At 44.8% G+C, this 13,997-nt stretch overlaps 1 protein-coding gene across 3 annotated transcripts in view; it reads left to right on the top strand.

Moving 5' to 3' along the window:
* The first annotated feature begins 72 nt into the window (after positions 1-72).
* RRP12 (ribosomal RNA processing 12 homolog) overlaps positions 73-13,997 on the top strand; it is a 52,343-nt gene continuing 38,418 nt past the window's right edge. The window contains exons 1-6 of one of the 3 annotated variants that reach the window (XM_053312464.1): positions 73-177; positions 9,213-9,454; positions 10,966-11,049; positions 11,465-11,541; positions 13,080-13,185; positions 13,867-13,983. In XM_053312464.1, the coding sequence (XP_053168439.1) occupies positions 9,314-9,454; positions 10,966-11,049; positions 11,465-11,541; positions 13,080-13,185; positions 13,867-13,983 (525 nt within the window). In that variant the 5' untranslated portion in view covers positions 73-177; positions 9,213-9,313. Of the gene's footprint in view, positions 178-7,194; positions 7,453-9,212; positions 9,455-9,811; positions 9,928-10,965; positions 11,050-11,464; positions 11,542-13,079; positions 13,186-13,866; positions 13,984-13,997 lie in introns of those variants that run through there. The other 2 variants (XM_053312463.1, XM_053312465.1) reach the window with 2 other exon arrangements.

Genomic DNA, 13,997 nt, shown 5'->3' with positions numbered 1-13,997 from the left:
ATATGCGCATGCCCACTTCTCAGTCTAAGTCTGAGACTCGAATTCATACGTGCGCTCTGTACGAGGAACTATGAAGGTTTGGCGCATGCGTCTTCAGAAGGAAGCGTCTGATCTAAGCTTCCCCTCAGGCACGGATCTCACGAAGCGCACGCGAAGTGGAGCGTTACGTCATCTGAGGTCAGGATTGACTTGCGATCACTGTTTGAGCTTGGGCATCCCGGGCTTGGTGCCCCGCTATTCAAGAGCTCTCTTAATTCGAATAAACTCTTAATATATCCTCAAGCGGTGCAAAGTATCAGGGACGATGATAGAGCCCTAAAGGCTCTAGATGGATCGATTCTAGTTGTGGAGAATCTTACCACATTCTTGGAGGAGATCAGCTAGAGATGATAGATTCTATCCATCGTGTGCACCAGCACAAAGGATGGATGCTTTCTAGTAGTCACAAGCTTGCATACCTATGGCTGATCCACAGACAACATGCTGCACACTGAGGAAATTAGGGCCAGTGTGTTGTGCTTTTGGTTAATTCCGCAACCTGGTGGTGGGCTCCCTGGGGACCGCCTTGTTGATGCCGAACAGTGCGGACACCCGATCGGCATAGCCGCCCAGAACTCCTGAGCTCAAGCGATCAGCCGGCCTCATAGTCAGACCCCGCAGCACAGGGGCGTAACTATAATAGGGCAAGGGGAGACAGTTGTCTGGGGGCCCACTGCCTTGGGGGGGGCCCCCAGAGGCAAGTCACATGACTGACTCCTCCAGCCACGCACCCGCCCGGGCTTCCTTCAGTTGCATTCATCCTCCGAAATTGATGTGAGTGTTAAGACCTGGAGCTACCAGAACAGCATGTCTTTCTCTAGTACCATTACATGACTTGCATCCTCCACAATTTACAAAACCTTTTTAAAAATAATTAAGGATTATGTTCTATTGTGGCACATTGTGTGTGTGTGTGTGTGTGTGTAAATTTTACTATGCTTTTTGTTACCACTATTCAGCCTCATTTAAGATTTCTTCACTTCATGAGCTGAGTGTCAGTAAGGGGGGGGCATTTTAAAATCTTGTCTCTGGGCCCACTCCAACCTTGCTACGCCCCTGCCGCAGCAGCTGGGATTACAGGCGCGCAGTGCGCGCCCGCTCCCGTTTTGGTTAACCCATTCATTGATCCAGATTTTGAATAGTGCTTTCATTACTTTTATTCCGGTCCTGGTGTAGAGGCGGGGCTAACAAACAGCCAGCAGCAAGAGCACCGAAGGCAGACTGCACTTGCCTCTCTGTAAATAGTTTCTATCTCATTAAACTGTTAATATTCCTGATTCAACTCCACTGTGGTCCTTGCATACCACAACTCTTTCCTCTGGATTTCACATGTGTATCACTCAGCACACTGCAGTGTACAGCTTTACCTGGACTGTTCCAATTTGGCCCATAAAAAATTAGTGCATCAAGGAAAGGGAATTTGCCTTCTTCCATCTTGACTTTTTTTTTTTTTAATGGCAGGGAGTATTTTCCTTCTGGGAAAGCACCCACACATAGGAAGCCCCCACCTAAAATAGCACAGAACTGGAATATTTGATTCTGCTGAATAAACTGGCTTCAACTTCCCTGAAGGAGTCATTTGTTCCATGCCACTCAATTTTATTTATTTAGCACATTTGTATACTGCCCATAACTGACATCTCTGGCCAGTATACAAATGCATCCCTCACATGCCTTGGAGTCAAATCTTGCTTCCTATGGGCTGCAATATTTTGTTCATGATCTTGACTGTGAGCCTTCTGGTTCTTCCAAAAATCCCCATCCACTCTCATTCTTCTCTCTTCCCTGCCAGTTTAAGGGCAGCCTTTAGGCTTCCACTCGATTTTCCACTCAATTTCTAACACAATTTATTGCATTGGGACCCCTATAGTGTTTACTCAGAAGTACTTCCATCTGTGTTCAATGGGGCTTACTCCCAACTAAGTCTCTACTCTATATGCACCTGGGAACAAGCCCCATTGAACTCAGTGGAACATTTCCAAATAAACATGCAGGGAGTGGGGCTGTTGATTTCTTGTACTGAACACTTCTCCTTAACATACTAGCTTTTTACAAGCAAAATTTTCCCATAGGGAATGTTCATAAATGCAGACCCCTGTGGACTGAATTGGTAGGTAAGGAAGGTTCCAAGAAAAGTATTATCTATATACTTTGTACCCTGTTCTCAATATACTCTGACACACTCTTAAAGTATCATGTCAGGAAGTATTAAAAATATACATGGGTTTTGAAGGAAGCAGTCAATTGAAGATACATTGTCCATCCTGGGACCTTGTGTTGGAGAAGGAGCTGGTTGAGAGAACTGAAACACGCACAAGCACACGCCACATGAGTCCTTGCAAAAAAACAAAATAAAACAGGCTCTCTGCATGCAGCCCACCTATCACAATAATCCCTTTCTCTGCTTTTTGGTTTCTAGTTTTTATCCAGTAGCAGAGCTAAGTAAAGCTACTGTGGTTTTCTGCTCAGCATATGACAGCACTCAGTGTGTAAACGGAAGTGTACATAACACTAGGCTTCCCCTATTTCCATGTGTTTAGCCACTTTCTTGCCTACCCTTCTCTGCATACCTTTTCAAGACTCAGTCATAGAGAAAGAAAATACTGGAGCCATTCACCAACCTAAACTTCTAGTCTACCTAAATTCTTGCACACTGATACCTCTAAAGTGATGCAGTCTTACTGGTTCCCAAGTAAAACTTCCAGTTTCCAGTTGCAGTTGGTAGACTTCTCCCTATGTGGGGCAAGAGCCGCGGAAATAGGTAGACAATATAAACATTCAAATAAAGTGGATAGAGTGAAAGGCTTGCTTCACTGCGGTGCTTTAAAATATTCATGTCTTCTGCCTCAAAAATATAAAAGGTAAGTGAGGATTACTTTCCCCCACAAACAAGACTATTGTGCTTTTAAATGCCTCATGACAAGCAAAAATTAAACAGATGTGATGAGAAAGGCTTTTTTTTTGAAATTCTACCTAAACTAAATTTTAGAGGTGGAAGGTGTTACCAGAACTCCCCCAGAGTGCTGGCCAGACACTCCAACTATACTTTTAGCTTAGCGTGGGGGGAATTAGCTTGGCTAAGGGGAGCAGTTCAGTTCCACTATCAAATTTGAGCAAGTTTAACCTCTTGGAAAGATGAGGCGACTTAGATGCAGTACAACAGTGTTATTAAGGGTACATGGATGTACAGAATGCAAAAGTTCAGTTAAGCAAGGCAATAAGTCTTTAGCTGATATTCTAGGCAATAATACAACTGGCAATAATTTAGCTGGAGTCCTAATTAGAGATTGATGGGCTTGGCTAAGGTACTTGACTAAAGCCTGGGTTATGGCTTGCCATGGTCAGCATGAAAGCGGGTAGGTTGGAAAGAGAGGGGGGCAAGGAGGCATAGAAGGGCAAGGGTTCCTTTACCTATCCTTCCCTGGTTTGTTGGTGCATTAATTGCACTTTGGTTGGACTTTTCTTGGGAACAGGCAGAACAGCAGGGAAGAGAGAGAGATGAGGAGCGGAGGGTTACCTCTTGCCAATATGAGAGTCCATAGGATAGTGATCTAAGCAGATTCCAAAAACATGTGCTTTGGCTAGAAGTATATACTGTATATCTTGAAACATGCCATGAGGCAGTTTCCAAGCCATGTTGTCTACCCAGAGGGTAGCAGATTCCATGAAAAACAAAGAAGCTCATTGCTACTTGAGCATACTCTGGTTGAGAGGATCTTGCCCAACAAAGGCAAGGGTAAAGTTATATAAATGTATTGGATGTGTTGAATAGAGCTGTGCTGGACAGATTTATCTAGAGAACAGGATGCCCTTAGGTGTACAAGATTACACATACCTGGTTTTGATGTGCTTATTTCCCTGAGTCCTTGCCAACTAATTTGTTAATTTAGAATGGGTTGGAAAATGCACTGCTTATCTGTGTGCCTCTCGAAGGATGCTTCACTGTTATATCTTGTGGAAGGGAAGGTTTCTTCCCTTGATCAGTTTGCCTTTTAAAATGGAGTCTGTTATGACTAATGACTATGGCTAAACCCAGGCAGGTGAAAAGTTATGAGCCCATGAACTGCTGCATCTAAAATGGAGACCATGATCTCACAGTCCCATATAGTTAGTGCAATCACATAGAGCGTGCTTTCTGGGCTATCCCGAAATCAGGCTGTCTGGCAACAAAGGCTAATAGTTATAGACACCTTTTTGTTGTAGCAATATTCCCTACCCAGACGATTAGAAAAAAAGACACATAGACATTAAGAAAATTAATGGGGTGATTGGTATTTTTGTGCCTTTAAAAACCGTGGACAGGCAGAAAATCAACTGGTACAGTCATATCATGGTTATGCTGCTGTAGGGAAGGCTAAACCAGTTTAATTATTTGCATTATGCCTCCCTTTAAAGGAACACAAGGCTTTCCTTACTGAAGTTCAATGGCTTAGATGGTACCATCCCTGCCTACACGATTAAAGATATGCCGAGAGAATGCCCATCAGGATGTCCTCCACAGACATCTTGATGCCTTTCCTGCATCTTTTTATTGCATGGGTAGGGCTGTTAATCAGAATGGCCCCTCTACACATGCTCCAAATACTTGTAGGGCCACTTGGGACAATATCTTACCGGTCCATGCATTTAGAAAGGGTCTAAATGCACTTAAGGGTTTCCATGCATTTAGAAAGGGATGCAAGTCTGCATCTATCATGAAGTCTTCTTCTGCAGAGGAGAGGAGAGGTCTTGTGGTAGCAAACATGACTTGTCCCCTTAGCTAAGCAGGGTCCATGCTAGTTGCATATGAAAGGGAGACTAGAAGTGTGAGCACTGTAAAATATTCCCCTTAGGAGATGAAGCCGCTCTGGGAAGAGCAGAAGGGTCCAAGTTTCCTCCCTGGCATCTCAAAGATAGGGCTGAGAGAGATTCCTGCCTGCAACCTTGGAGAAGCCACTGCCAGTCTGTGTAGACAATACTGAGCTAGATGGACCAATGGTCTGACTCAGTATATGGCAGCTTCCTATGTCCCTGTCTTGATGCCCCTTACCCCTGCATGTCCCTTTATCACTTATGGTGGAGTGGGGGAGGCTGTTTATCTGAATGGCCATTCTTCATGAATGTCAAAAGCTGCTTATTCAGAGGAATATCCCCTCCCACTTCCTTGCCCATGTGATAAAAGGACCCTCTTGGGAGAGCATTGGAACATCCAACAGGCATGCTCTCAGTGGATCCTCTTTCTAATTGCTTGGGCCAGTTAAAATATCATCCCACCCAGTCCTATGAGAATAGCACGTCCTTCCCATGATAAAGGGATGTGTGTCAGGATGTCTACAGAGGTCATTACAATGGACATGCTCTTGGCAGGTCCCATTCTTAATTGCATAGGGAGGGTTGGTATAGTCTGAACTGATCCATATCTGTAATATCAAAGCATATTTCAATACATTCTTAGTGGGCCTTTGCACCCTGGCATAAAGCATCCATTTCAGTTCTGAGAAGCTGTAGTATAAAATGTGCGTTGTGCAATGCAACCCCTCAGAAAAAAGGCTCCACTCTGTTCATTGGGTCTTACTTCCAAGTAAGTATAAATTGGATTACAGCCTTTTTATCTTCTAACCAGGCACCTGCTTCTCAGGGGGATAGCAATATTTGAACAAGGTGGGGAAAATGTCCCTGGGCCCCTGACAGAGGGCGGCCCATTGGCCGGGCAACAGCTTGCTCTTCGCTCTCATGCATATCCCTGCTAAATGAGCAAAGAGGCACCTTTAAAAAGTGGTGATTCTCTGTATTTAGCAAGGAGAGAGCAACTGGCCCTATCCATTCCCAGCATAGCATCCCTCCAGCCGCTGTTGCTGGTGTCTATCATGTATCTTTTTCTATGTAAACTGCTTTGGGAACTTTTATTGAAAAGCGGTATATAAATATTTGTTGCATTGTATTCGTATTCAGGGATGAGTGATATTATTTTCATAAGAGTGAGAGAAAACCTGTGCAGATAATGTTGTTCTTCACCATGTCCTTACAGTTCTTCTGTAGCAAAGATACAGGGGAAGGAGAAGGTGATGGAGGTCAAGCCAGGGAGCAGGGGCCCATCTTTATTCCTTGTTCCAGGGCCCATCTCCAACCTTGCTATGCCCCTGCCACTTCTCATTTTACTATTCCTTCTAGCTCCCCAGTTACAACTTAACTTTTCTGGCTCTCTGGCAAATTCTGAACAGGGAGAGAGAGAAATAAGAGTTTAAATACTGCCATTGAAGACTGCATTGTTAAAATTAAGGAGCAGGAGCACTGAGTTTCTAAAAGTCTTGCACTTTGCAAATTTCATTTGTAACAAAATAAATTGTACACTAGCCCTATTCAGACATTATGTTCAACACACAATCTGTGCAAAGAGTACACATGTAGAATTATTCACTTGTTATGTTGAATTAGGGTCACCTTACTCAAGTTTACCAAATCCGGGTGGCCTAATTTACATACTATGCAGCAACTAATTTGCATTTTATTTATTTATTTGACAGATTAGTATACTTTCTCCTCCTTCTCTGCCCTCCCATGTGATCGGATACAGAGTAAAATCCAGGCAGCACATTTGAAATCTGTGCCAATCCAGGTGGAATTTAGCAGCCAAGTGGAGCAGCCAAAATCCAGGGGCTACACTAAATTCTGGGGGACATGGCAACGCTACATTGAAAGTACACACAATAAGTACACTTCCTGTTTGTACTCTGCAGTTGAAGGGCTTTTTAAATTTATATGTACAAATGAACACATGTAGTCATTTAACAGATACCATGTACAAGTAATGTTTGATCAGCGCTACTATATACCTGCTTTTTAAGTTAATCCTCTTAGTCACTACTAGCTTGTTTTCCCCAAAAAATATTAAGTCCTCTTCCAATAAACTATGAGTGAGCAGACTCATCCAGTAAGCAATAGAGCTTCTCAAGGGCCGTGGCTATCTCAAAGCACAGCAACGAGGGGAATGTTTATATAAAGGTTATGTATGCATGCATGCATGCATGTTCTATTTATTTTTACACTGAGTACTCCTATACATTACACAACATCTACCACCACTTTTACTCCAGATCAGGACTCGCTCATTCAGGAGCCGGAAGTGACGAATGTGAAGCGACGGGTCTTTTACCTCTTTTGTATAGCTCTTTCGATGGGGGCGGGCGAGAGCGGAAGTTGGAGTGCGGTAGGGAGCTGGGTAACCGGAATGATTCTGAAAACGGGCTGGCAGTAAAAAGTTGCACGTGGTTTCCGCGTGGCCTGAGCTGATCAAAATGGGCCGCTCGGGCAAGTTGAGATCTGGCACTGCTAGTAAACTTAAGCGTTGGCGCAAGGGACACAGCAGCGACAGTAATCCGGAGGGGCGCCGCTACCGCCTGGCAGCTCGCGGGCGCTTGCTGGCTCCCCGATCAGGTATGTGAAGTTAAGATAAACAAAAAAGCTGGTGGGTGAGTCTGATCCGAACCGAGGGAAGGGATGATAATGGAAGGGGCATGGAGAGAGTTATTGTGGTGAGAGATGGAGAAATAGGAGAGAGTTCTCTGCATCGCAAAGCACATCCGTGCTTGGATCTGGTGTGTGGTGGAAAAAAATAGTATATAACCCCACTGCTAACTTGGAAAAGAGGCACCTCTCAAAGTCGCGATTCTCTTTATATATAGCAGGATGAGAGTAACTGTCTCTATCCAGTCCTAGTACTGCATTCCTCTAGAGGCTGTCTTCCTTGTGTTTATTTTTAGATTGTGATTATTTGTTTTGTGCAAACTGCTTTGAGAATTTTTCAATTGAAAAGCAGCCTATAAATATTTTATTATTATAATTATATTATGTTTTAAGGGATATTTATCTTTCAGTCTGGCTGTATGTGTATTTTTATAGCAGCATAAGTGTGATTTACACAACATGTTGTATGTACTATGGAACTGATAGTCCACTGGAGTTCTGGTATGCATGGAGTACAACTGACATTGAGCTGATTCTGATGGATCTTTGGATCAATGTTAATCTTTTGGGGTAAAGTATTCACCCCAGCAAGGTATCCTGCTGCTTGTGGCAGGCATCATTCACAGTTTTATGAATTGCTGGCTTTCCTGGATATTCTTTTATGCTCAAGAACCTACACTACAGAATCTAGTGGGGCATTGTTCCAGGTCCTTTGAATAGAGGAAGCACTGTGGCTCCCATTCTTAAGGACAAAGTTTGCCCATTCATGGCATCAGAGCATCCTTTGCTTGTAATATTTTGATAAATCAGAGGATGTAAAGAGCAAGGAAATCTGCTGCCTAGTCATTGTCCCATAACTGAACAGTATGAGATGAACAACATAGTAATGTGGAGTGTGTGTCACTATGGAACTCTTGACATAAGGGTTGTGTGTAACTTCATAATGCTCAGCAAAGGGCTGTGCTAATGAAAAATAAACTCTGATTCTTATCAGAGAATCAGAGCATCTTATTCTGGATTCCCTTGCTGATGGCTCTGGTTGTAGAGCAGAAAAGTAGTAGCTACTGGGGACAACAAATGTGCTGGCTCCGAGATAGATCTCTTAAAAGCAAAGTGTTAAGACTTGCCTGAGAACCACACTTTACAATCTGGAAATCAGATCTGCTGATCCCACTAGGTTAATTGCAGTGATTGAAGAGAGAACATCCTGCAGATGGTGAAAAGCTCTTATGCTTTTGCTTATTTTGCTGGACCTTCACATTGAAACTAGGTTTTGTGGCTCATTGAAGTGGAACCCCACATCTACCTTGTGCTTTGCAGCTGATATAAGGGAACTGGTGTCTGTTCTGGCCCAAGGCAAAAACATCCAAGTATCAAAAAATCAGAAAGTGTCTCTCTTTTTGTTACAAACATGAAATATCATTCTCAACAGTAACCCATGGATGAGAACTACTGATCGTGAATGGTCTTGATACTTCTCACTGTATGCTTGTGCAATGAACATAGCATAACCCTGAGTCTGTGGTGACGATACCAAGTCAGTGGATGGTTTTGGAGAGCTGCACCCAGCTTTTTGATTGAGGTCTCTTTTCCTTGGATTCCGTGGAGTCAACCTGGCTTGTCACCTGTGACTTCCTCTGATTAGGCCTTGTACAGACACAAGTCTCTAGAAACATGATGGAGGTATCTGCCCTCCCAGAGTTAAGTGAATGTCTGTCTGTCTCTTACAGAAAACAGCAACCTGACTGTGGATGCACTGAAACTACACAATGAGTTGCAGTCATCAGGGCCACTGCCTTCCTCACGAGATGGGGAGGATGCACAGCCCTTCATGGAAGAGAATGACAATGATGAAACTGCCAAGACCCACAAATCTTCAGCCACCTTCCTGAGTGGCTTGAGTGACTGTACCAACCTCACCTTCAGCAGAGTTCAGCGTCTTTGGGAGTCCAACTCTGCGGCCCACAAGGAGGTAGTGCAACACCTACTCCTATTTTTAAAATAATAATAATAGTATTATAAAACACATACATCCCACTTTTCTTGCCAGAGGCAACCCAAGGCAATCCAACAGTGAGAAATAAAATACATAATAAAAATGCAATAAAACAATCACAACATCATAAAAGGCAGCTGCAAATAAAATTACAACCCACAACTGAAATTTCCACTTGCTAAGCCTCCCCCAAAAAGCTGTTTGACACAGCATCTGAAAGACTGTATAGTAGGGGCCAACAGGGGAGGGCATTGCACAAAGTTGGAATTACTTTGAGGTCATGACCTCATGCTCCTATGAGGTCATAGAATGCGAGGGAGGGGCACAGAATACTGGAAAGAGGGGAGGAAAAGTCAGTTGGCATCAGTGGGAGACTTGAATAAGAATGCACACAGTTCTCTGTCCTCTGTTGCTCGTGAGGGCAGGACTCGAACCTATGGGTTGAAATGGCAAGTTAGCAAATTCAAGCTAGATATCTGAAATAATTTCCTAATTGTAAGAGCTGTTCAACAGTGGGATGTTCTATATTGTGCAGTGGTGGGCTCTCCTTTGCTGGAGATTTACAAATGGAGGCTGAGTGGCCATTTGTCAGAGATACTGTAGCAGATTTCTGTACCAAGCAAGGGTTTGGACTAGAGGCCAGTGGAATTCTGTGCCACAAGATGTGACAGCCAACAACCTGGATGGCTTTAAGAGAGGTTTGGATAACTTCATGGAGGAGAGGTCTATCAATGGCTACTAGTCGGAGGGCTATAAGCCACCTTCAGCCTCAAAGTCAGGATTCCTCTGAGTACCAGTTGCAGGGGAGTAACAGCAGGAGAGAGGGCATGCCCTCAACTCCTGCCTGTAGGCTTCCAGCAGCATCTGGTCGGCCACTGTGTGAAACAGGATGCTGGACTAGATGGGCCTTGGGCCTGATCCAGCAGGGCTGTTCTTATGTTCTTTTGTTCTTAAGAGCTCCAAGGTCCCTTGCAACTCCTAACATTTTGCTATTCATCTAGCATCAGTTAACTGATACTGTTGCCATGTTACCAACAGCAGTTTGGGGTTAGGTCATTTGTGTAGTTTTTTGTTTAATCCATTGATTAACTGTTAATTAATTGATCATGTTCGCCATTTTTAATCAGGAAGATAAATATTGTTCATTAGACTCCCGAGTGATAGCCAATCTGCCTCTCCGCATTCATAGATAAGAACTGTGTGCATTCCAGTACCGTTTTGGGAAGGGAAGGCATAGGGCAGAAGTAGGAGGCACCCTGGGTTTGAACCTTCTATCAGGGTTCAATTTTGTTACTGCCCTCTAGGTACCAGAATGCCTCTTTCCTCCCAGCAGGTATAAGCAGGCTGTAGTATAGAAGTATTTGCAAGGATGGGCAGAGACATGCCTGTGTGTGTGCATGGATGATTGGCGGTGCAACTTGTTATGGGAAGTGTCAAATGTGTTGTGTAGGCTGTGTTTCCACTTCTTACTCTCGGATTCTTTGCAGATCTGTGCAGTGTTGGCTGCTGTCACAGAGGTGATTCGTGCACAAGGTGGTACAGAGAGTGAGACAGAGTATTTTTGTGCACTGGTAAGTGTAAAATTTGGGGGGTGGGCCCGGCAAATGCTTCTTGCATATTCCAAAGCTCTAATCCATACAGTGGAATATTATTTATAGTACCTGCTGTATCATGGTGCCTGCAGTCATCTCATAATAAGCCTCTAGAATGTGCATGGGGGAGAAGAGTTTTCCCATCAAGATTCTTCATTGCTGTCTTTGTTAGATTCCTGTGTTTCTTCAGATAAGCGTGGTGGCAACTGGATGCCATAGCTTCCTGTTATCACATATGTATTGGAAGGGTCAGGCAAATTGTGATTTGCACTAAGTTCCAGTCTGACCCTAATAAGGCAGATTAGGGGTAATAGCAAGGACTCGTGGATGGTGGAGTCCAAGGATACCTGCCTTTCTCTCTGATTGCTTCCCTCCACTATATATGTCCCCCTAGATGACTACGCTGGAAGCTGTGGAATCGCCAGAGTCCCTGGCTGCTGTTGCTTACTTGCTGAATCTGGTGCTGAAGCGGTGAGTTCTAAGAACATGAGAAGAGTATTCCTGGTCAACTTTGGGGTTTGCCGGAGATCTTGGAACAACTGGGAGTGAGACCTACAATTCCAGGGCCCGCTCACTGGGTGAACTAGGGTGCCAAGCAGGGAGGGTTGCTGTTGGCCTGGGCCATGTGTGCTGACATTGGAGTCAGCCAGCTGGGTGACCACTGTTGCACACTGTTGAAGCCAGCCAGCCAAGGTGGGTGACGAGGATGGCCCATCCGCCTGACGAGAGGTGCACAGGCAAAGGGAGCAGGGGAGTGCCAAAGCCAGGCTTTGCCTTGTTTTGGTTTCCCACTAAAATAATGTTTCCTAGCAACTTTTAGTGCCCTATTTTATTATTCTTTAACACACATTTATTATTGAGCACACATGCTAAATGATCCTGAATTTATGAGTCATTCCTTGTATGGAACATGTCATACCTCCCCTCCTCACTATAGCAGCTTCTGTATATGTTTTTCATTGTATCCTACCCATTTTTTAGATGTGGGGGTCTGGAACTGTACTCAGTAGACTTTTTACTCATGGCCCAAAGCTGGGCTGGAGGAGCATCTAGCCAGGCTTTCTGTGTGCACTCCTGAGAACCTATTGGGTGTCAGCAAAAATTGAAGAAGGGGGACAGGAAAGTGATCATGTGCTAGCCGTGATCTGGTTAGGATGGCATGGCCAACCAGCAGCATTTACCGGCATCTTATTTAGGGTGGAGGACAGTGTTCTCTCTCATTTTTTTCACTGTGTGGAATGAGTTTTGTTCTGGGTGGCTATTATTAATTATTATTATTATTATTATTATTATTATTAATCAAGGCAGTATATGTGCATGTGCATTCAGAATGGGACCTTCCTGTTTCAACCTGAGTGAATCTAAAATTAACTGAGCGGACATAAAAAAAACTTGTGTGCGTGCATGCACACATGCATTAGAGGGAACATTGGTGGAGGAAAAGCACTTCCCACACCATCCTACCCAGATTGCTTTCCCATCCTCCTACCTTAACATAAGAATGTAAGAACAGCCCTGCTGGATCAGGCCCAAGCCCCATCTAGTCCACCATCCTGTTTCACACAGTGGCCCACCAGATGCCGCTGGAGGCCACGGGCAGGAGTTGAGGGCATGCCCTCTGTCCTGCTGTTACTCCCCCACAACTGGTGTCTTGCCAACACACGATCAGTTCTTGGGAGCGCATCTGGGTCTGAAAGCCTGGCTGGATGCTCTTCCTAACCAGCTTTTGGCCGTGAGAATGGACCCAGTGTTGCAGATGTGGTTGCCTTGGGTCCTAGGCTTGACTATAGAACATGGTGCTAGTGATGATGTGTGGAGGATGGTGTGGGGCTTTAGTAGCTGCTGTGCCTTGTGAAGCAAAGTGGATGATCCACAGGCTGAGAGGGTAGACATGCAGAGTGCCAGCAAGGGAGCCTGACTGCAGAAGAATGCAGCTATTGGAAGCAAAGGATAGTAGACTACTTGGCTATTACTCTTCTCTCACACTTACGTCCATTGCCCTCCAATAGAGTACCAGGCCCTGTGCTGATCAAGAAGTTCTCCGATACCTCCAAGGCCTTCATGGGGATCCTAGGCTCACAGTCCTATGGAGGTTCCACCTCAGCCCTGCGCTGGGTAAGTATTCAGGAGGAGCATGATGAGCATCTGGGTATTAAGTATGGGGGCTTTGTGATTAACAAGCCACTTTTGTCTTGTGCGGGCTGGTCTTGTGGTAGCAAGCATGAATTGTCAGCTTTGCTAAGCAGGGTCTGCTCTGGTTTACATTTGAATGGGAGACCTGTGTAAGGACTGTAAGATATTCCCCTCAAGGGGATGGGGCCGCTCTGGAAAGAGCAGTTGCATGCAGAAGGTTCAAAATTCCCTCCCTGGCATCTCCAAGATATGGGCTGAGAGAGACTCCTGCCTGCTACCTTAGAGAAGCCGCTGCTGCCATTCTGAGCTTGATGGACCAACAGTCTGACTCGGTATAAGGCAGCTTCCTATGTACAATTGAGTGTGTGTTAAGGAAGCAGAAGCCCATAGCTTAGGGGCCCTTTTGCTCAGCTTCTCAGATTGTTCCCCCGCTCCTGCACTGAGCAAAGTATGTGGAGCAGCACAAGGTTGAAGTAAGGCAGCTGCTGGTTTTAAAGTTGCAGGATGCCATTTTGCCCCTTTGTGGTGCCGGCTTCATCAAACGCCAACTGAGCAGGCTAGGAGTCTCCACTAGCGCTGGGAGAGATGTTTCTTGGCATCCAGAATGTCCTGGGACACAATTGGCTCCAGTAATTCTATATCATTCTGTCTCTTTCCTATCAGGTGGTCTCCTGCCTAGCCACATTGCTGCGAAGACAGAACCTTGCAGCCTGGAACTACCCTGTGACAATGCAAGTTTTTCATGGCCTTCTCAGCTTTACTGTCCATGTCAAGCCCAAAGTGAGTCATTGGAA

This window comes from Hemicordylus capensis, chromosome 3 (assembly GCF_027244095.1).
Source record: "Hemicordylus capensis ecotype Gifberg chromosome 3, rHemCap1.1.pri, whole genome shotgun sequence".
Classification (NCBI taxonomy): domain Eukaryota; kingdom Metazoa; phylum Chordata; class Lepidosauria; order Squamata; family Cordylidae; genus Hemicordylus; species Hemicordylus capensis.
Note: the sequence above shows the minus strand (reverse complement) of the source record. Positions and strands in the feature narration are given on the sequence as shown.